The following is a 21634-nucleotide window of genomic DNA, read 5'->3' on the forward strand; positions in this document are numbered from 1 at the left end:
GATAACACATACATATATATTTGTTAAAATAAAATTATTAATAACGAAAACAAAACAAAATTATATACAAAAAGTATGAAACTTCGAAAAGATATTACATATTTCTATGTTGAGGTTCCTGGTTTCAGATCACCTGCATTTTTTTTGAAAAAAGTATCCAGTGTTAACTGCCTAGATTTTCTTTTTCTTTCTTTAAGGAGTTCAGTGTAAGGTTGAATAGATGCGATTACACTCCTTTTTACATTCGCACTCTGTTCCCAATCGTGGCCCATTTTGCACAGTTCATCAGTCAATGTCTCTATGCTTGCAAGGATATGCTGTAAATCGGCCATTTTCATATCTCTCAGAGGATCTTCTTCGTTTTCTTTCTTCTCCTTTGGATGTTGACTTAATTGTTTGGCTAATTCTTTTAAGTCTTCATTGGAAAGCAGTTTATCATGGTCTGTCACATCTTCAGCTGTAATATCGTCCAATCCTACCTCTTGCGCAAGCTTGGTAACGTCTTCAATAACATTCTCCTCTTGCTCTAATTCCTTGAAGTCATGCATAAATGCTGGAAGAAATTTTCGCCATGCTCCTTTTAAACATTTGCTGACACTTCATTCCAAGTTGCCTTGATGCTGTTAATGCCCTTCAAAATATTGAATGACCACCAATAGTCTTTAATAGTTTTTCCTGAAGTGTCCAAGACTCTTACCATTTCCATAAATGTTATACGGAGGTAATAGGCTTTGAAGATTGATTTAGTCCCCTGATCCATCAATTGCAAAGGCAATGTTGTGTTTGGGGGCATGTAAACAACCTTGATATCTAATGGTGTTCTTACTTCAGCAAGGTTTTGAGGATGTCCAGGGGCATTATCCAAGAGAAGCAATGCTTTGCTGGCAAATCATTTTCTTTACAGAAGCGAAGCATGGTAGGACAAAAATAATTTGTGTACCAATCTATAAAAACGTCTTGTGTAACCCAAGCTTTCTTGTTCCATTTTCAATAGACTGGCAGCATGGCATTTAGACCCTTGAAGGCGCGTGGTGTCTGTGAATGGTACACCAACATTGGTTTAAGCCTCAAAGTTCCGGAGACATTTGCACCCAACAAAAGCGTAAGTCTATCTTTTGCAGCTTTAAAACCCGGAGCGGAACGTTCTTCACAGGAAATAAAGGTGCGTGATGGCAATTTTTTCCAGTACAGCCCAGTCTCATCAACATAAAAAATGAGACCAGGAGGATAACTGCCTTGTTCTACACAGTCTTGAAATTCTTTAGGAAAAGCAGCCGCTGCCGCAACATATGCACTTGTCGGCTCACCACATAATTTGACACTATGGCAGTTACTTCAAGACTTAAATCTCATGAACCAACCTTTGCTTCCTAAAAATGTTTCTTTGCCTCCATCTGTCTTTTTAAGATCCACAAAAATTGTTTTTGCTTTCTCAGTTATAACAGCCTGCATCAGAGGAATGTTTTTATGATTCAAGTCATCCACCCATAATGATAATAATTTTTCCATTTTTTCAGGAAGTTTACCCCTGCTATAACTTACATGTTATGCATTTAGTACTGTAGATTGTTGCACAGACTGTTTTATTCTATCTGCATTTTTCATAATTGTAGTAACAGTCGATGGAGGTAAGTTCATACCTCTACAGCCATTAGCACGTGTCTGCCCATCTTCCATTCTTCGAATCGCCTCCATCTTCTTTTCAAGTGTGATTGATTTCCGTGCCTTCTTAACACCTAGTTCTGCTAACTTTTCAGCACTTCTTTTATCAGACATGGTATGTAATTACGGACTTTATCAATTTAAATAGGTATGTATGTAAAAAATATTAAATAGAACAATTAGGTAGATTCAACAGTAAAACTAGGTTAGATACATACATGTCGTAGTTCGGTAAGCACTCAAACACTAGAGTGCCTGTTAGTGTCATTTCTCAGTCAGACCACACTACAGTAAGAAAGCACGCATAGGCATCCGGCGTTATAGCAAATCGGCGTAAATTGAACCGTCGTAAACCGAGCGCTGCCTGTATTAATCACTCAACTGGAATGTGCCGGTTATTTGGCTTAAAAAATTTAGGAATCCCACATGAGGAATCAGTTGATGACTGCATCATAAATTGTGATGTCTCTTGGAGGTTCACAGACAGTTCACAGCAGACTGTTAGGTCTCTGGTGACTACTTCATGATGGACATTTCTCAAACAGAGTTAATGCCCAGAAAGTAATTCTTTTATCTTTGGTTGGTAGTCTTCTTGTTTAGGATGAGTGCAGAGTTCCCTTTCTCTGTAGAAAATACTATAGACTTGCTATTATTTTTAAACTTTATTTATTTATTTATTTTACAGCTAGTGAAATCAGAGGAATATTTTTTCTACCTTAGAGCCATTATTTGACATTTTCTGGCTGATTTTGCAGAATTCAAATACAAACCCCTTTTAAATGTAATAAATTAAAATTTATTTATTTATTATATATAAATGTGTAAGAAATTTGGTACATGCTGGGACTTTTATCAGCAACAGTTTTTTTTGGATAAAGAACAGTTGATGGGACTAATGCAGGAAGAAAACAACATAATACAAACATGACTAGATTCACTTATTGCAAAAGGACTTATCATTAGATACAGAATTTACACCAGAAATCATGAAACTGGAGTTTACACACACACACACACACACACACACACACACACACACACACACACACAACATCTGATTGTCATATTATATATGCTTTGTTATGCTTGTTCACAATTTCGACTGAATAATATTTGCAGCATTGTAGTGTAGCAAACACAGATTAAAATTTGGATTAAAATTTATATTACTATGATTTAACTTCATCTCTGAGGTTATACGTACATATATATTCTGGAGAATTACATAGTTTTCCATACAGTTTCTTATGCATTTTTCTGTGCCCAAAGAAGTCCCCTATGGCAAAATTGAAATAATTCATTTTTATATGAACATATAGCAGAGTATCCCTGTTTCCTGTGGCATTAGCTGCCCATGATACTGTTCACATATGTATGTATGCAAGAGATCTACATTTATATATTTTTCTAACACACACACACGCACGTACTCACACACACAGTGAGTGATCTTCAGTTATCTCAAGGAACCTTCAATTACAAAAACCTGCAGGTACAACACCACATAACTGTACTTTCAGATATCCAACTAGCAAACTGCTCCTTCCCAATGTGACTGGATAATTTGACACTTTTGTCATTTTTGGCAACTCTTTCCATGGCTCCCAGTAACCAAATACTTAGGGCTACAACTAGATAAAGGGCTTCACTTCACAACTCATGTTAATCACGTCTGCTCAAAAGCACATAGGGTAATGAGGCAGCTATACCCATTCCTAAATCATCCCAGCCAGCAAAGCACGAACTTAAAACTGCTGCCTTACAAGATGCTGATCAGGCCAGTCCTGATGTATGGCTCACCTGTGTGGAGTCACAAGGGGATTCAAATGATAGTAAACTAAAGACAATCCAAAACAAATGTTTATGAATAGCGTTTAATGCCATGGTTTGCAACAACCATACAGCTTATTGTATATATGCTGCTATCTATCCTAACCCATTAATCTGCCAAGCAGTAGACTACAATGAGCACAACTCTACAAAACACAAATGTCCTAAAACCATACTGAACAGGTAAGTTTTTTTTTAAAAAAAACCACTGCCAGAAACCTCAAATAGATGAGTCATAGGTTCATTTCCAAGCTTGTTAAGGTTTCCCATCTAGCAGTAGACTAAAACAAATATTTCTGGACAAACATCTCAAAGATTGAGATTTTAATAGAATCAGATGTCTTAGTAAGTCTTACGTCCAGGAAGGGAAGAGATCCATTTTCTTCAACCTCCATTGTTAATTTGATATCTTGGTGGAAGTTGTTTAAATGATTTAAAAAAGACTGAAGGTTATCTTCCTGGACATAAGACTTACAAAGACATCTGATTCTATTAAAATCTCAATCTTTAGAAAATCTACACACACACACAGAGATGCCTACATGCGTCCTCACATCACTATCCTGCACAGAAAGTGGGTATCATCTCAACCCTAGCACATCGTGCCAGATCTGTACTGTCAGATGATGAAGATCTAAAAAATGAACTACAACATCTACAAAGAACCTTCACAAGTAATGGCTACTCGTCGAAAACGATTAATAAGCATCTATACCACTGCCATCAAAACAACTCAGAAACAGAAGACAATCCCAAAGGTTATATCTCCTTACCATATATCAGCTCACTCTCCACGAAACTAAGAAGAATTTTACAAACGTTCAACATAAAAACCTGTTTCTCTACTCTTCCTAAACTAAGATCGATTTTAAGCAAATACAAACAAGCTCACAACCATCTACAATTCCCAGGAGTGTACAAAATCACATGTGACTATGGAAAGCAATACTATGGCCAAACTGAAAAATCCATCCTCCTACGTCTGGAAGAACACCAGAGGGACATTGCTTACAAAAGAACTAGAGCAAGTGTCCTGTCAAGCCATGTGCTGTTTTCAGTAAACACAAATGATGAAGGCCATCACAAATAATGTCCAGTTTATCTCATGTTGAGATAAACTGGACAACAACCTCAAACCTTCATATATGCCATGACGAGGTGGAGCACCGCATAGTCGAGTCTAAGGAAATTGTTATGGACCCTCATCACATAAATAATAACCTTAGCTATAATCTACCGAACTCTTTCGGCTCTGCTATCCGATATTGGCACACTCGTGAAATCAGATGCACGCAGCTGCTTAACAATAGAACTTCAACACGGACTGTAGCTACAGTTCAAAACTAATTGAATTTTATAATAGTCGTTTGTATAGTGATACGATGTTTCTTATAGTGTTTATTTGCTTTCTATGTTCCCACGCCTGAAGAAGTCAGACAATCTGATGAAACATGTTGCGTTTTGAATAATATCGGTTATAGTCAGTATATATAAATATGAACATATCCCAATACCGAGTATTAACGTGGTACAAATTGCTATATATATATATATATATATATATAGCAATTTATAATTTGTAATTTATAAATTTGTAAATTATAAATAATTTGTAAATTATAAATTATATAATTTATAATTTTGAATTGCTATATATATATATATATATATATAGCAATTCAAAAAAATCAAGGCAATAAAATTTGAACTACAAATATTTGGGAATTTTAGAAGCATCGGAAATTCTGCACAATAAGATCAAAGAAAACACTAGAGCAGAATACATAAAGCAGCTAAGAGCATTCTTTAAGTCAATGTGAAATTTGATAAAAGCAATTAACACCTGGGCCATATCTGTTCAAAGATATTCAGCAGGCATTGTTGAATGGATCCAGCTAGAGGTGGAGAATTTAAACCGAAAAACTCGCAAATTAATGAAAATGTACCATCACCGTGACATTGATAGGCTCTACCTATCACGCAAAAAAGGAGGCAGAGGATTATTACAAGTAAAAGCAAGTTGTTGAAGAGGAAAACAAAATCTGATTGACTACTTGCAGCAAATAACAGAAAAATTTCAAATTGAAATTTTATCATGAACCCTCAAGGTGGTGTACAGGATATGATAGTACTATATGAAAAACCTACATCATCACTAAATTCCCATCTACAATTTTCCTCCAAATCAATGTTACATGTCAACACTCCAACATTTCATCATATCTTATATTTCTGTCTTCTAAGGCACTTTTTAATGTAATTAATCCACCTATATTGTGGTCTTCTTCTGGGTCTTTTTTGTGCCAACCTGGCAGAAAGCACTTGCTTTGCTAATTTTTCCTCTCAGATTCTGTTTCAGTGACCAAACCACCTGAGATTAGCTCTACTAACACATTCCTAGATGCTAACAATGTCAAGTTCTTTCCTAATATCCTTGTTTTTAATATGATATTGCCATTGATGCCATCTGTTCATGCCCCCAATCTTTCTCAGGACGCTCATATCTGTGGTGTCAAGTCTTTGGTCAAGTAATTTATTTCTAACCCAGCTCTCAAATCCATAAGTCAAAATTGGCTTGAACACTGTCTTGTATACAGCTAATTTAGTGTTTTGACTAATTACTCTCTTATTCCATATAAATTTATCTAGCTGGCTTCCTACAATACCAGCTGTGTTGATTCTGTTGTCTATTTCCATATTTAATTTACCAGCTTCATTAAAAATCATGCCTAAGTAGCTGAAATGTTTTACCTGTTCTATATGTTGTCCATTCTTAATGCAGTTGATATTTTCAATGCTTCTGCTAATTCAACAGTTATTCAATTTAGTCAGGAAATCTTGCAGACTCGTACTAGTTTTTTTTAACGATACTTGTGACATAATGATTAGAAATATATACACGTTAGCACAAGAATAATGTTTAATTTGCCAAATATTTCGGTCTGAATATTACAGACCATCTTCAGTGGCTACATAGGAATAGTTTAAAAAAACAAAAAAACAAAGTGGAATACAAACAATTGATCACTCTTACATAGAACGCGCCGCGTGATATCATATCGCTAAGTATTAGAAGAGTAAACATTAAAAAAAAAAAAAAAACATAATTAAAGATACAGATTCAGAAATTCATATAACGATCTTAAATAATATTATACTGATTTAAAAAAAAAAAAAAAAATTAATGTGTTATCCTTATTAAACTTTCCCAAATTTTTGATACAGATATACAGTCATTACGATTCAAGTTAGGACGTTGAAGTAAGGCCTCTACACTTTCTTTAAATAAACATTTAAATATGTAGCGACATCTGCATAGGAGGAGAGAAATTATATGAATTTCTGAATTAATATCTTTAATTATGTTTTTTTTTTTTAAATGTTTACTCTTCTAATACTTAGCGATATGACATCACGCGGCATTCTATGTATGAATGATCAATTGTTCGTATTCCACTTTTCTTCTTTTTTTTTTTTTTAAAACTATTCCTATACAGCCACTGAAGATGGTCTGTAATATTCAGACCGAAATATTTGGCAAATTAAACATTATTCTTGTGCTAACATGTATATATTTCTAGACTTGTACTGGATTTATTTAAAAGTATAACATCATCTGCCTAAAGTAAAGAGATGAGATTAACATCTCCAATTTTGATGTCAGGTATAATACTACTTTCCTTCATAACGCGATCCATATTAGATAATGAATAACCGAGGGGAAAATGCACATTCTTGTCTGACACTATATTTAACATTAAACTGGCCTGGCTGGCCGAGTGATTAGGGTATCCGCTCTTCAGCCAAAAGGCTGCGAGTTCGTATCCCACCGTGGATATGGATGTTTGTGATTGTGCAAATACAAGTGGTGGTGGGAGGTAGATGGCAGTAGTGTTGTTGTGGTTAGTTGTAGTTGGTGGAATGAGTGGTGGAGACAGAGTTGTAGAGTATGTACCCTGATGAGTCTTTAGACTCCCTGGAGGTGTCAAATAATAATAATAAACCATATTCCTGTACTTCCTTCAATTTTAACTGCTGACTTAAAACTCAAATAAAGACTAAGAATTGCTTGGTATAATGCCCCATTGACATTATTATTATTATTATTATTATTTTGGGCTACTCCAGGGAGTACTTTGACTCATCAAGGGAGACCGTAAACATCATGTCCACACAACTATTCAACATTCTCATAGTATCTATCATACCTTGCCTTGAACTCGCTCATTGTCATAGCACCCACAACAGACTCTGGCAGCTTATTCCACTCATTTACCACTCTAAAAGTAAAGAACCCAGCTCTAACATCCCTGCTAACCACACTCTTACCCAGCTTCCATAGGTGTCCCCTAGTTCTCCCACCACCAGTCCTGATCTCAAAAATATCCTCTGAATTAATCCTATAGAATCCTTTTAGCAATTTAAATGTCTCAATCATATCTCCCCTTTTCCGCCTATCAACTAGTTTCTGCAACCCACAAATCTTCAACCTGTTCTCATATGGTTCATTCCATAGACCTGCTATCATCTTCGTCACGCGCTTCTGGATCCTCTCCACCTCCTCCCCATCAAGAAGGAACCGAGGTGACCAAATCTGGGCACAGTAGTCAAGATGAGGTCTTATCAGGGCTCGGTACAGAGGTACAATAACTTGCTTGTCTCTGCTCATCAAGGTATTTTTCAACAACCAAGTGAGTTGATGAGCTGATTTAGCTACTTTTGCAATGTGCCCCCCTAAACTTCATCTCCCTATCCACCAACACTCCAAAGTCCCTGGCCTCATCAATCTCTTGGAGTACAGTTCCACCAAGGTGGTATACTGCTGCCAATCTTTTCACCCCAAAATGCATAACCGTACATTTTGTCACATTAAATTGACATCCATTCTCCTTAGCCCAATCATATAACTGTAGTGTTTTGAATGGCTTGTGGTTAGTAGAAATTACCATAATTTCTCAACTATTCGTCGTAAAGTGAAAATCTGATCTCTATTTGGTCTGAATCCAGCTTGTTCTTCACTAAGCTTCCCTTCCACAATCCTTCTCAACTGATACTTGCATAAATCTTACCAGGAACACTCAGTAGAGAAATAACCTCTGTAATTCTCACATTCAGTTTTATTTTCCTTTTTATATATGGGTACTATGAGAGCTCTACTCCAATCATCTGGAATTCGTTCCTTATAGTGGCTGCACTGCATTGTGTAGTCAGTATAAGAGTTTTATATCTCCATGCTTGAGCATTTCTGGTCGAGCCCCTTTCCACATTTCAGGCTTTTGATGGCTTTTTCTACTTCAAGTATGGATATATATATATATTCCTAATTGCATACCTGCTCTTACAACTGGGGCTATCACTGCTTGTTTCATTTAGCAATTTTTTAAAGTAATTACTCAGTACATCAAGGCTATCCTTTTCTCCAGTTTTCACGTCACCTTTATCATCTCTAATTCCTTTTACAGCACTCTTTCCTCCATTCTGTGCTTTTTCAACAGCCTCCAGAATATTTTGCCACCTTCCTGATATTCATTTTCTATGTTCTTGTCAAAGTCTTCCCATTACTTTTGATTAGCTAGTTATACAGTGTTTAGCTTTCTTACATTTGTCTCTGTATTCCCTAAGAGCATAAAATGACTTATTTGCCAGGAACTTTTGATATGCTTTCTTCTTTTCCTCCACAGCCTCTGTAACTTTCTGTGTCCACCATGGAGTTCTGATTTTTGTATCTATGCAGATAGCCTCACCATATTCAGCCTCTCTGCCTGAATCAATCAATGTTTTCTTCAGGATTTGCCACTGAATCTCCAAGGTTTGGTTTCTGTTCTCAAACTCTTTCATTTTTTCTTCCATTATGTTTGTGTATTTTAGACTACAGTTGATATGCTTAGCATAAAAAATGTCTACAGTTATTTTAATACTAACATTTTAGTCTACAGTTCACACCTGAGAGCTGCTCAACTTTTATTTACTTCAAAACTTTCTTACGTGTTCTTCATTTCGATATGAAATTCAATTTTAACCTGCTCAAGATTAAATGATGTTCACTTCCAATTTCAAATCCTCTGTACACTCTGGTGTCCTGCACCAGTGAGAAAACATCACTATCAACAATAACATAGTCAATGAGACGTTTCTTATTCCATGCCTCTTCTCTCCATGTGAATTTATGCACATTTTTATGTTAGAACATTGTGTTAGTAACAACCAGTCCATGTCCTGAGCAGAAATCCAACAGGCATTTGCCATTATTATTAGCTTTGCAATTTTCTCCAAATTTTCTCAAAAATTTTTTGTATGTCTGACAATCATTCCCTAATCTGGTAATTAGATCCTTAACAAGGACCAATTTTTCTTTTTTCATTGCGTTAGTTGGTTTCTCTAAAGCCTCAAAAAAATTCTTCCAATTCTACCTTAGTAAAACCTTTTGGGACCAAAGCCACAAATAAGTCTCACTGTCCAGTTCACCATTCAGATATCTGCCCACATTAATCTATTTGATATTGCCTGCCATTCAAGAAGATTAGCCTCGTATTTAGTATTTAGCCAATGAAGTTGTATTCTTATTAGCTGAAACCACAATTTAAAATGATGGTACAACATGGCAGAATATCATTTAAATAAGGAAGCTATTTCACTACAGAAAATTAACATGTCAACTGCAAGGACTTATCAAAGGAGGACATGTCACATTACACAAACCACTGTCTCTACCACTTTATCCTCCGACTACACATAATGGCCCTAACCATTAACAAACAATGCTATCCTCACCATGGAAGGAATTTTTGCTTGTAAACTGTGAATTCTAGCAAAAAAAAAAAAAAAAAACCTGTTGGTAGGTGTAAGTTATTCGATAGAGATTCTGATTTAAGCATTAAAATCTGTGGTACATGGAATATTTTATACAGGCTAGATCTCAAGAAATGTTATCAAAGTATTCTTGCTGGAGCTAAGGTAAGTGGTTAGTGAATCAAGGGTAAGTGATCTATCTGACCATTGAATACTGCTCTTAAATTGGGGATGGTGTCCTTAAGAGCTGATTAATCACTTAATATTATACAGAAAAGGGCACTTTAGACTGATTGATGACCCTTCCTTGGTGTTCAAGTCTCTGCAGCCTTCATTGTCTATAAATACTTCTATGGTTGCTGTTCATCGTAATTGGCATCGATAATTCTTTCACCCTTTATCAAATCCATCCAAACACATGCAGCAGCAAAGCAAATCAACACTCTCTCACAGTTCGACTCCAAACCTACAAAACAAATTTCTCCTCCTCTTCATTCATCCTTTCCACTGCTGCCTTTTGGAACAGTCTCCCACCATGAGTTTCCCAAGGAATACAATACACAGATTTTCAAGTCAAATGTAAACACATCCCTTATTGTCTATTCATGGTATCAGTGTACTATAGGTTGACCAATCTCTCATGAATGGGTTCTCCATAAAAAAGTGTTTTCTTTTTCCTTATTAAAAATAAGAGAAATTCTGAGGTGCGTGTGATAGTGAGACAAAATTCTAAGTAATATATGCATGTGCTGCAGATAATTGAAGTTTTAATAATTTATAGGATCAGTATGATATAACTGTATAACTGCATAAATATAGTCCGAAAAGTTCTCGGCCTCAACCATATATGTCAATACTATCAGCATGATTTTTTTACTCAATTTTCATAAAATTGAGTATCGTGCAGTTGTGAAATTCTTTGTAAAAGAAGGTTTAACGGCAAAAAAAAAAAAAACAATGGAAGTTCATAAAAGTTTATGGGCACTCTTCTCCTTCGTTTTCAACAATTAAGAAATGGGCTGCCGAGTTTAAGTGTGGCCGTAGCAGCCTTCCACTTGAAGGACGTCCAAAAAGTGTAACAACACTAGAAATCATTGATCAAGTGCATGATATGGCATTGGATGACCGGCAAGTCAAAGTGCATGGAATTGCTGAGACTATATGCATTTCAAAAGAACGTGTAGGTTATATTTTGCATGAAGAATTGCAAATGAAAATGCTTTGTGCAAGATGGGTGGCGCCCTTGCTCACAGCAGATCAAAAAAGCATCGGCATGAAAATCTCTGAGCAGTGCTTGGAGCGTTTTAACAAGAATGAAACTGATTTTGTGCATCAATTTATTACTATGGATGAGACTTGGATTCACCATTAAACACTAGAATCCAAACAGTGGACAGAAGTCGGCTGCAGCACCAAAGAAGACAAAGTCGGTTCCATCAGCAAGAAAGGTCATGGCATCAGTGTTTTGGGATGCTAAAGGCATTTTGTTTATTAATTATCTTGAAAAGGGTAAAACAATAACCGGCAAATATTATTCCGATCTTTTAGCCAGACTAGACAAAAACATTCGTGAGAAAAGACCCGGTTTGCAGAAAAAAAAAAAAAAAAAAAAAAAAAAAAAAAAAAAAAAAAAAAAATTCATCTTTCATCAATATGATGCAGCTGCCCACAAACATGTTTTGGCAATAGGAAAATTAAGGGATCTGCATTATGAATTGTTGGAACATCCACCCTATTCCATGCCAGAATGATGGCACTGGAATGTATGTGTTAGTCTTAAGGGAGATTATGTTGAAAATTAAATATAAACTTGAAATTATAAATTCGTTTTTTCAATGTTAAGCCGAGAACTTTTCAGACCACCCTTGTACACACATGAAAATCATGCAAATAAAAAAAAAAAAAAAAAAATTCTATTATCTAAAAAGAAAGACAGAAAAAAAAAAAAAACATATAGATAAATATATCCACCAATAGTTACATCACCCCCCCCCCCCCCCAAGGTGCTATAAAAACTGGTCAACAGAGCAAAATTGGTTTGCTTCGATACCAATGCACTTGCCACCAAATCACACACAAAAACACCTTTTTAGCTAATGGTTAAAATATCCACCATATAAAAAGAATACTAACCCCTTACTCAAACCAACCTCTTTCCCTCTCTCTCCAAATGTACAACAAATCTATCATCATCTGAACAGATGGCCAAGATACTAAAGTGTACAATCTTGTGACCACCTCCAAACCAAACAGATAGTTAGTTCCTTATCCACTTGCTACATCCTCTGGATTTACCTGGTGTTCACCATGCACCTTGCAGCTGCACTCTTTCCTGCTATAAAAACTGATCGAATAACCAGCATTAAGATACCTGCTGTGAAAAAAGGCAACCACATGAATCCACTGAAGCAAATTTAAATCTGAGAGGCTTTTTCCTGAATATACTTCTGCCCTCACTAACCTGACCTCAACAAACATGGTTGCATTAAATCACCTCTCATTGGGAAAACTCTAATCATATCAGATAATCATCCTATGTTCAAGAATGCTCAATCAATCCCAAAGGGTGGTGTAATTTACAACTACTGTATAAGCCTGCATCTCTTGTACATTCTCACTTACTGATGAAGTGCCTGCATGCATATATTAATATTAATACTAGTACATTGTTTCCATGATGATATTAATTTAACTTTGGCAAAATATTGGAAATAAGCCTATTTATTTTATTATTATTATCTATGTTTTTAATTTTCCTATCCAGTGTTATAAGCTTTGCTATTTTATTCAGACAAACATTTCTATATGACTAATTGATTTCCCATTCTGCCAATGAACATGAACTTTATATCAGATTCCCTTTCTAATGACTCAAAAAACTTCTCTTCTTCTTCCCTACTTTAGTCAACTTTCTGTGGGAATGACACCAGTCACTGTCATTTTAGAATTTCCCATTTTGAACTATGACTAACTGAAATATTCTACCATTCAAGAACTTTATGTTTTTGCTCAGTGGTGATTATTATGTCTATTCTTTCCTTTACCTGAAGCAAATTTAAATCTGAGAAGCTTTCATCCTATGTTCAAGAAATCTAAGAAAAATCAAAACCAATGGCCTTTAAAGGACAAGATCCAGTAAGAACTAAAATAATAATAGATAACAAGATTTTAGAACAGATAAATTCATTTAACCACCAAAAAATTGCAAAATATTTTAAAATAACAGGTGTAATTAACTCTATATTTAAACCAAACCTAGTACAAAAACCAACCAGACTAAAAGTATACAATACATTAGTCCTACCAATCCTACCGTATGGAAGAGAAATCTGGACAATAAAACAAAATACAAACAAAGATTAATAACAGCCGAAATGAAGTTTATGAGAAAAATTGCAAAATATACTCTATTTGATCCATATTTGAATTATGAAAGAATTAAACTAGGAATCACTAATAAACAAAATTAAAAAATATAAATATAAATGGATGGAACACATTGAAGGAATGAAAACAGAAAGATTACCAAAAACAAGCCTTAAATTACAAACCATTAGGAAAAAGAAAACCAGGACATCCTCTTAAGAGATTCAACAATGACTTCTAAGGTCGGAACAGGCCACTCTAGGAATAAATTCTTGACAGGAAAGATGATGATGACATACAAAACACCTTTGTAGCTAATTTTCATAACTTTCCTGCTATGGAAATTAAGAAGAAAATAACGAAATAATAATAGTAATCACTTTAAGTCTCCAGTATGACTCTTCCAAATTTAATAGTGTTATTATTTAGAAGCATTTCATCGGTTTCAGTTCTTTTCATCTTGGTAACACCAATTATCTCAACATGACACTTAGGTCATTCATCTGCTATCTCCATATCATTTCTACCAATTCTTGTAATGTTAATTGTGTCTTCTTTAAGAGGGTGCCATGACATTCTAACTGACATGCTATTTGATTGTACTTTACAATCTTAATGGTTTAAGCCAATGCAGAATACAATTTGGTCAGCTAAATCCAAATTTGTCAGTCTGTTCCCATTTGTTCAGCATTCAAGCAGATACCTAATAATGGGTCACACCACAGGAAGGTGTGTAGGTTTTATGCATTTCTTAAAGACTGTAGCTGTCACCTCCAAGTTAGCCAGCTTTCACCCACAAGAGTTCCAAACTGCAACAATGACTCATATAATGGTTTATGTGTTCATATTAAAAGTGATTAATGATTAAGGAAATAAATCAATAAAATTAACTTACAATGGCAGTGTTATCTGAGATGATTCCAAAGTAGCTAGAATTTGGTCTTTTTTCACATCTTGCTTTTGACCAGAATATGATACCTAAAAACAAAATACTTTATTATAATAGAAAAGAAAATATATCATCACAGTGATTACATACATTTCAATTCCTTGATACCAAGTCTTAATTAAAAGAAGAAAATAATAAAAAAAATAATTGCTTTAAGTCTCCAGTATGATTTGGAGACTTTTCACTGATTAATAAATTTCAGAGGCCACAGTGTTGGTGATAGGGGACATTCACACGTTCAATCTAATTTAGCAGTACAAGGGGGGGGGGGGGGGATATGGAAAGTTCTGATAAACATCTAGACAAAACTGATATTAAAGCAACTGATATAACCAGAAGAAAGAGCATACTGGTAGCAGAGTTATGAAGGTAACTTATGTTCATATGTTCTTTCTTGTGGTTATATCAGTTGCTTTAATTTAATATAATTTTTGTACTAGGTGTTTATCAGAACTTATCAGCTCCTCTCCTCACCCCTCATATATGTTCATGTGGTATTCTTAATATAGTAATTCATCTATTATTGCTTCCTATTCAAGCCAGATGTGTTTAGTTACACAAATGACAAAAACTGATCATGCATATTGCCACCAGTTTTATGAATCCACGTCCCCCCCCCACCTCTTTATTTGTAGTTGCTCTTTAAATGCATTTTTTAATTTTTTTTTTAATATCCAACATCCTCAAATATAAAATGCAACAAACTGTCATTTAAATTTTATTCCATCACAGTAAGTCTCTACCCCTACCCTATGAGAAGATTCAGTTCCTCAAAACTAGTCAATAACAAATTCATTCACAGCAGTACTAGAATCTCATGGAAACTAATGACAGGTGTTCTAAGAAAATGTGACGGATGTACAATTTACTCAACTACAGAGATAAAATGTAAGGCAGAATTCTATCATGGATAAAGAAAGATAAAAGAAATGGTCTATGAAAAAGAAAGATTCATAGCTATTCATCCATTCTTAGCTAGTTAATCACCACACATCTAGAGCACTTATATATATATATAAAACATTCTATTGATAGATTATGTGTAAAAGTAGCTAAACGAAATTCATGGGAAGATTTTGGAAAGAATACGAAATACCAATATTAATGAAAGGGGTAAAACATTTCAAATATTGTTACAAAAGATTAACTTCTAACACCTAAGCTTGTGGACAGCTTAAGTGTTGGAAGTTATCATCTATGATTTTAATGATATCAAAAACCAAGACAATAAATAATAAAATTTAAATATGGCTAGGATTTCACTGTATTTTAAAACAGCATCATCAAAGCAAAAGCTATTGTCAAAATAAATAATAATAACTGTAGGAAACAATTCAAATTTTAACAAAAAAAAAAAATAAAAAAGTAAACTCATTCCCCCCCCCACCCAAAAAAAAATTCAATTATTCAAAATTTGGAGATACTATATATAATAAAGATACTAAAGTCATATAATCATTTGAAATTTTGGTTTCAAATGATGATATGGATTTTTGGAAAGGGCATATGACAAAGTGCCAAGAGAGAAGCTATTCATAATGCTACAGTCATATGGTAATGGGACATTATATCAAGCAATACTTAATCTTTTCCACTTTTCCAGGTGGTTTAATGTTAAATCTGGTGTCAGACAAGGATGTACATTATCCCCTCTGTTATTCGTTATCTACATGGATCACATTATGAAGGAAAGTGGTATTAAACCTGATATCAAAATTGGAGATGTTAATCTCAGCTCTTTGATTTATACAGATGATGTTATACTTTAAATAAATCTGATACAAGTCTGCAAGATTCCCTGATGAAATTGAATAAATACTGTAATAGATATGGTATGAAGGTCAGCATCAAAAAGACAAAGACAATGAAAATAGGCAGAAACATTGAAAATATCAACTGCATTGTGAATGGAGAACTTATGGAACAAGTAAAACATTTCAGTTACTTAGGTAGGATTTTTAGTGAAGATGGTAAATTAAATATGGAAATAGAAAACAGAATCAACAAAGCTGGTATGGTAGGAAGTCAACTGAATAAATTTATATGGAATAAGAAAGAAATTAGCCAAAACACTAAATTAACTTATGGATCTGAGAGCTGGGTTAGAAGTAAAACACTTGACCAAAGACTAGAGATCGCAGATCTGAGAGTCCTGAGAAAGATTAGGGCATGAACTGATGGCTTCAATGGCAATATCATATTAAAAATGAGGATATTGGGAAAGAACTTGATATTGTCAGCATCCAGGAATGCATTAGCAGAGCTAATCTCAGGTGGTATGGTCACTTAAGCAGAATGGAAAAGGAAAGATTAGCAAAACAAGTGTTCTCTGCCAGGTTGGTAGGAAAAAGACCCAGAGGAAGACCATGATTTAGGTGGATTGATAAAGTAAAAAGTGCCCTAGAAGACAGAAATATAAGATCTGATAATACTGGAGTCTTGACAGGTAACAGACTGATTTGATAGGAAGTTAGTATTAACGTAAATTTTTCATGTAGTACTATCATATCTTGTACACCCCTTGAGGGTATATATCAGGAATTTGATGATGGTGACTAAAGCCATATGTTAAGGATAGTTTACACTGAAAAGCAAAATCTACACACAAATTAATCGAACAGAGGTCCCCCCCCCCCCCCCGGCTATTTCTATATGAAACATTTAGAGAACAAAGTATCAACACAAGCGCCCAAAGTTTTACACTGGCTGGCTGTGTTATGTAAATGCATGGTTGCTATTTGGCCCCCACAGACTTGAAACATTTCTTTAACTCATCTAAACAGCTAAATAGTCAATATCCCTAAATTATACTTCACATTAGAAATACGAATCAAGTTACTTCTTGCTCATTCTTCACACACTAGTCGCGGAATTCCAAATAGTTCACCAACCTTTTCTATTTATAGAAAATACACTCTACAAGATACTTTAATAAACTATCACACCATCACTCACAGAAACTCGGAAACCTACAAAAATGAACCAGGTTTGCCAATTTATTTATTTATTTAGCTAATGGAAACAATCCATATAAAATAGATAAAATTCTGCATGCCTTTCCTATACCATCCTCTCCACTCCAAACACTCAAAAGATGAAAGCATCATTACTCCTATCTCCTTTATCAGATCTAAAAATATCAAATACTAAATAAATACAAGTTTAATTATACTTCTAATTAGCAATCTGCAAAAACTCAACAAACTTCATTTTCTGTCACATCCTGGATGCATGAAGTGCCCTGTGACTGTAAAACTGGTCTGCTAGAGAGAGGAAATCTGTTAGCATCTGCTACCATCATTATAACAAGTCACGAATAGCAGATCATGCGCTGGATAATACCCCTTCACATAGGATTAGTTGAAAGAAAACTAATGAGCTATATGATAGTCAAAATTTGGAGATACTATATTTAGTAAGAACAACAATGAAATGTTCCCAACCCTAACAAGCATAGCTGCATTAATTTACATTAAATCTGGAAAGTAGCCATTCCTAGATTCAAATAAACAAAAGAAAAGCATTATTATCTAATATTACAGAGCACCAAGTTGGGATTAAGTCTTTTGTCTTTTTAAATTTTTTTCCTGCACTTCTTGTTGCTTATAATGTATTGTGGCAGTAGTATATGCTCTGTTGTTTCCAATTTAAATTCAGCAAAATATTAGCCAGTTGTTATCTTTATTTGGTGTGTCTGTTTTGTATACCTCTGTTACAAAAAAAAAAGTAATAGACTACTATATTACATAATGGCAATATATAAACTGAATATAAGAATATTTTAGATATCTGAAGTAATTAATTTGAAACTTTATTAAATGCATTATCAAATAAAACAACAGTAAAAATATCCAGGAGGAATATAATAATACAATTTCAAACTTGAAGTACAGTAAAACCCCGTAGTTACGGGATAGGTGGGACTAACAAAAAGCACGTAAGTCAAATTCGCGTAACTCGGGGTATAATTTTGCATGTAATTTATATATACAAACGTACAATTGGAACCAAAGGCTTACAAAAACACCTATATTTTTTAATAAATATAATCATAATTGTAGTTTTTCGTACATAAAAAAAAGAAAGTTATTTCGATGTCGATGGTTTCATAAAATCTAATAGATTCATCTGATGGCATAATGTCTTTTTCTTGTCACGCAAAATTTCTTCATAGCAAGCTAATGATTTTTTTATTCCTTACCTTTTGCCTTGTGGCTACAGTTCATTCCTCGTTAGATCTATGTCCTCCAAAATCTGTAAACCTTTCTTTTATGATTGTTCTTACTGTGGATTCCTGTAGATCGAACTTCTTTGCTAGCTCACAAATTTTCATTCTGCCTTCAAAATCCTTAATAAAGTTGTGTTTTGTTTCCAAAGTCAATGATTTTCTTTTCTTGCTAGCTGTAGAAGAATCAGACTTGCTTCTTTTGGATGACATTATTATTTTTTATGTGATAAAATTTTTATCAAGAACATAACATTAAACAATCACAAGGTTTGTAGATGCATCTTCAGCGGTGTACTCTATGGATCTGAAATGTGGGTAATAAATAAGGAATCAAGAAAAAGAATTTTGGCATTTGAAAGAACTTGATACAGGAAGATTCTAAGAATAGGATGGGTACAGAAAATCACCAATGAAGAGCTCTATCAGAAGAATAACCAAAACAGAATCTAATGCAGAAGATTATAAAATGGAAGCTGCAATTATTTGGACACATCTGTAGAATGAGTGAGGACCAGAAGATAAAGACATTTATGTATGGTATTTTGGATAGTTTAAACAGAAGAGGTAGACCATACAGAGAATGGATAGAAAGTTAGAATGTGGAATGGGTGTACAAAAACTGTGACATTGTGCACTGGATAAAGAAAGGTGGAAGAAGAAGATAGTGAAACAGGCATCAGACATCATCGGGCAGTGAGTCCGTGGTTCGTGATGAAGGTTTGTAGACTATAAAAACCGTGTATGAATGGAGACTGCGCGAAACACATCAGTGCTTGTTCACAGCATGTGCGACACTGGCGAATGCAGCCGGCGACTGAAAGATGCGACTGGTGGTGAGGCGTGAAGCGGGATGGGAATACGTACATATAAGAAACAGCGTAACTCCGGATTCGCGTAAGTCGGGGTATGACTGTACTCGAATTTATCAGAAAACTTGATGTAGACCTAATATGTGACTTGAGATTTTTTATTATTTCATTTTTAAATATGTTGACCCACACATAACAAAAGATAGAATAGCCTACAGTTACACCAGTACAACGTATAGTCAAGAGGTTAAGGAGATACAAGGCCTGTTAGTGTATTTCAGTGGGAGGCTGTTCCAAAGAACAAACATATACAAATGGGATGAATGAGGAAGAATAAAAACTAGTTCAGTAGCCAGACAGTAAATGAATCATGACCAGCAGCTGTGCATGTGTGTATTTACAATAACAGAAGAAAGTGGAAGACTGATGACTGCCACTTCAGCAAAACACCGTTCGTGAAAGTAAGTACAAGAGACATAAGGCAGAAACTGAACATCTATGAGGGAGAGAGGAGTCATCGATTAATTCGATTATTTTCTCTTCTGCATCTTCACCAAAACTACCTCTTCTTAGAGAGGTTTTAGGTGCACCATGTGTGAGTAGCATTCCAGGGATGAACAGATTTGTATTTATAGAGTATTCAGCAGTTTTACAGGTGAGGAATAGTGTCCCTTAATGAATAGTAGAGTTCTTGAGGCTTAAGAAGCTATGGCTAAGAAGTGTTTGTGACAGAAAAGGATAGTGGTGAAAGTGTCTAAGAAAAGGAATCTATTATGCTGAAGTCAAGATGTTATTAAAAGTAGAGGAAGTGAAATAAGATATTCCTTGGTAGAAATAAAATAGACCTGTTTTTATTAGTGTTGAAGTTCACCAGTTATTCATACTCCACCAAATACAACAAGATCAGAGTAGTTTAAGGCAGCAATTATAGAAGATTTTGAATCTTGTAATGATTATGCACTATCATTGCTAGAGTATCCCAGTACAGAGCTCTGGGATACTCTAGCAATGGCTAACAAATCTGAGAGCAGAGAAAGCTGGTAACCCATTTGTGAAGGATGGAAGACATACAATAAGATGGTTGTTTGCTGAGTAAATCTCTGTAACTGCCTCTATCAAATGCCTAGAAATGTCAACAATGATCACAAGTTTCTCCAAATATTCTATAGCTATTATCCAAAGGTGAATGGTGACTTAGAGATTGAATGTGAACTGATACCAGTAAAATTCATATTTTTGGTTATTGGCTACAATGCATAATTCAGAATGTTCAAATTGAAGTTTGTATCCAAAATGACTAGGGAATCACATTGCATCCCTTATTATAACAGGAATAATGCTGAATTTCAGAATTATTACTGGACCTTTTGCCCAAAACACTTACTTTGCAGGCAAGTGTCCTAAGAAAGATTTATGTAAGCACACTTGCAAGTGGTGTGCAACTTATATTTAAGCAAACTGGATATGTTTTTCAGACATGCTCTTATATAGAATAGTAACATTTCTGCTGTGGTTTTGTATATTAGGGGAAGAAGGAATTAGGACATCCAGTACTTTTTTTTTTTTTTTCTGAAATCTGAAAACAAACCCCAACTCAACATCACCACAGTTAAAGATCAGTACTATCAACATAAGAACCTTAATGGCAAAGAAATGGAGCTAGCTGAGTAAATAGATAAGTACCAGATCGACATAATAGGGGTGACTGAAACAAAAAAGACAAAAACTGGTGAGATCTTTTTGAGCAATAAATACAAAATGTTATATTCAGACAATGACAATCAAGGAAAAGAAGGAGTAGCCATAGTATTCATCACAAAATACGAGGCTAATCTTTTTGAATGGCAAGCAGTCTCAAGTAGAGTGATGTGGGCAAATACCAGAATGGGAAACTGGACAATGAGACCTATTTGTGCCTATGGTCCCACAGAAGGGTCTAGTAAAGTAGAAGGAGGAATTTTTTGAGTCTTTAGAGAAGGCAACTGACACAATGAAAAAGGA

At 34.7% G+C, this 21634-nt stretch overlaps 1 protein-coding gene across 1 annotated transcript in view; it reads right to left on the reverse strand.

Moving 5' to 3' along the window:
* The window catches only part of LOC150103009 (uncharacterized), a 140573-nt gene that overhangs the window by 67078 nt on the left and 51861 nt on the right, over positions 1 to 21634 (reverse strand). Inside the window, exon 5 of the mRNA XM_090397873.1 lies at positions 14543 to 14625. Coding sequence (XP_090253999.1) covers positions 14543 to 14625 — 83 coding nt within the window. The remainder of the gene's footprint in view (positions 1 to 14542; positions 14626 to 21634) is intronic.

This window comes from Typopeltis vanoorti, chromosome 9 (assembly GCF_054136105.1).
Source record: "Typopeltis vanoorti isolate ZY-2024b chromosome 9, IOZ_Tvanoo_1.0, whole genome shotgun sequence".
In the NCBI taxonomy this organism is placed as follows: Eukaryota; Metazoa; Arthropoda; class Arachnida; order Uropygi; family Thelyphonidae; genus Typopeltis; species Typopeltis vanoorti.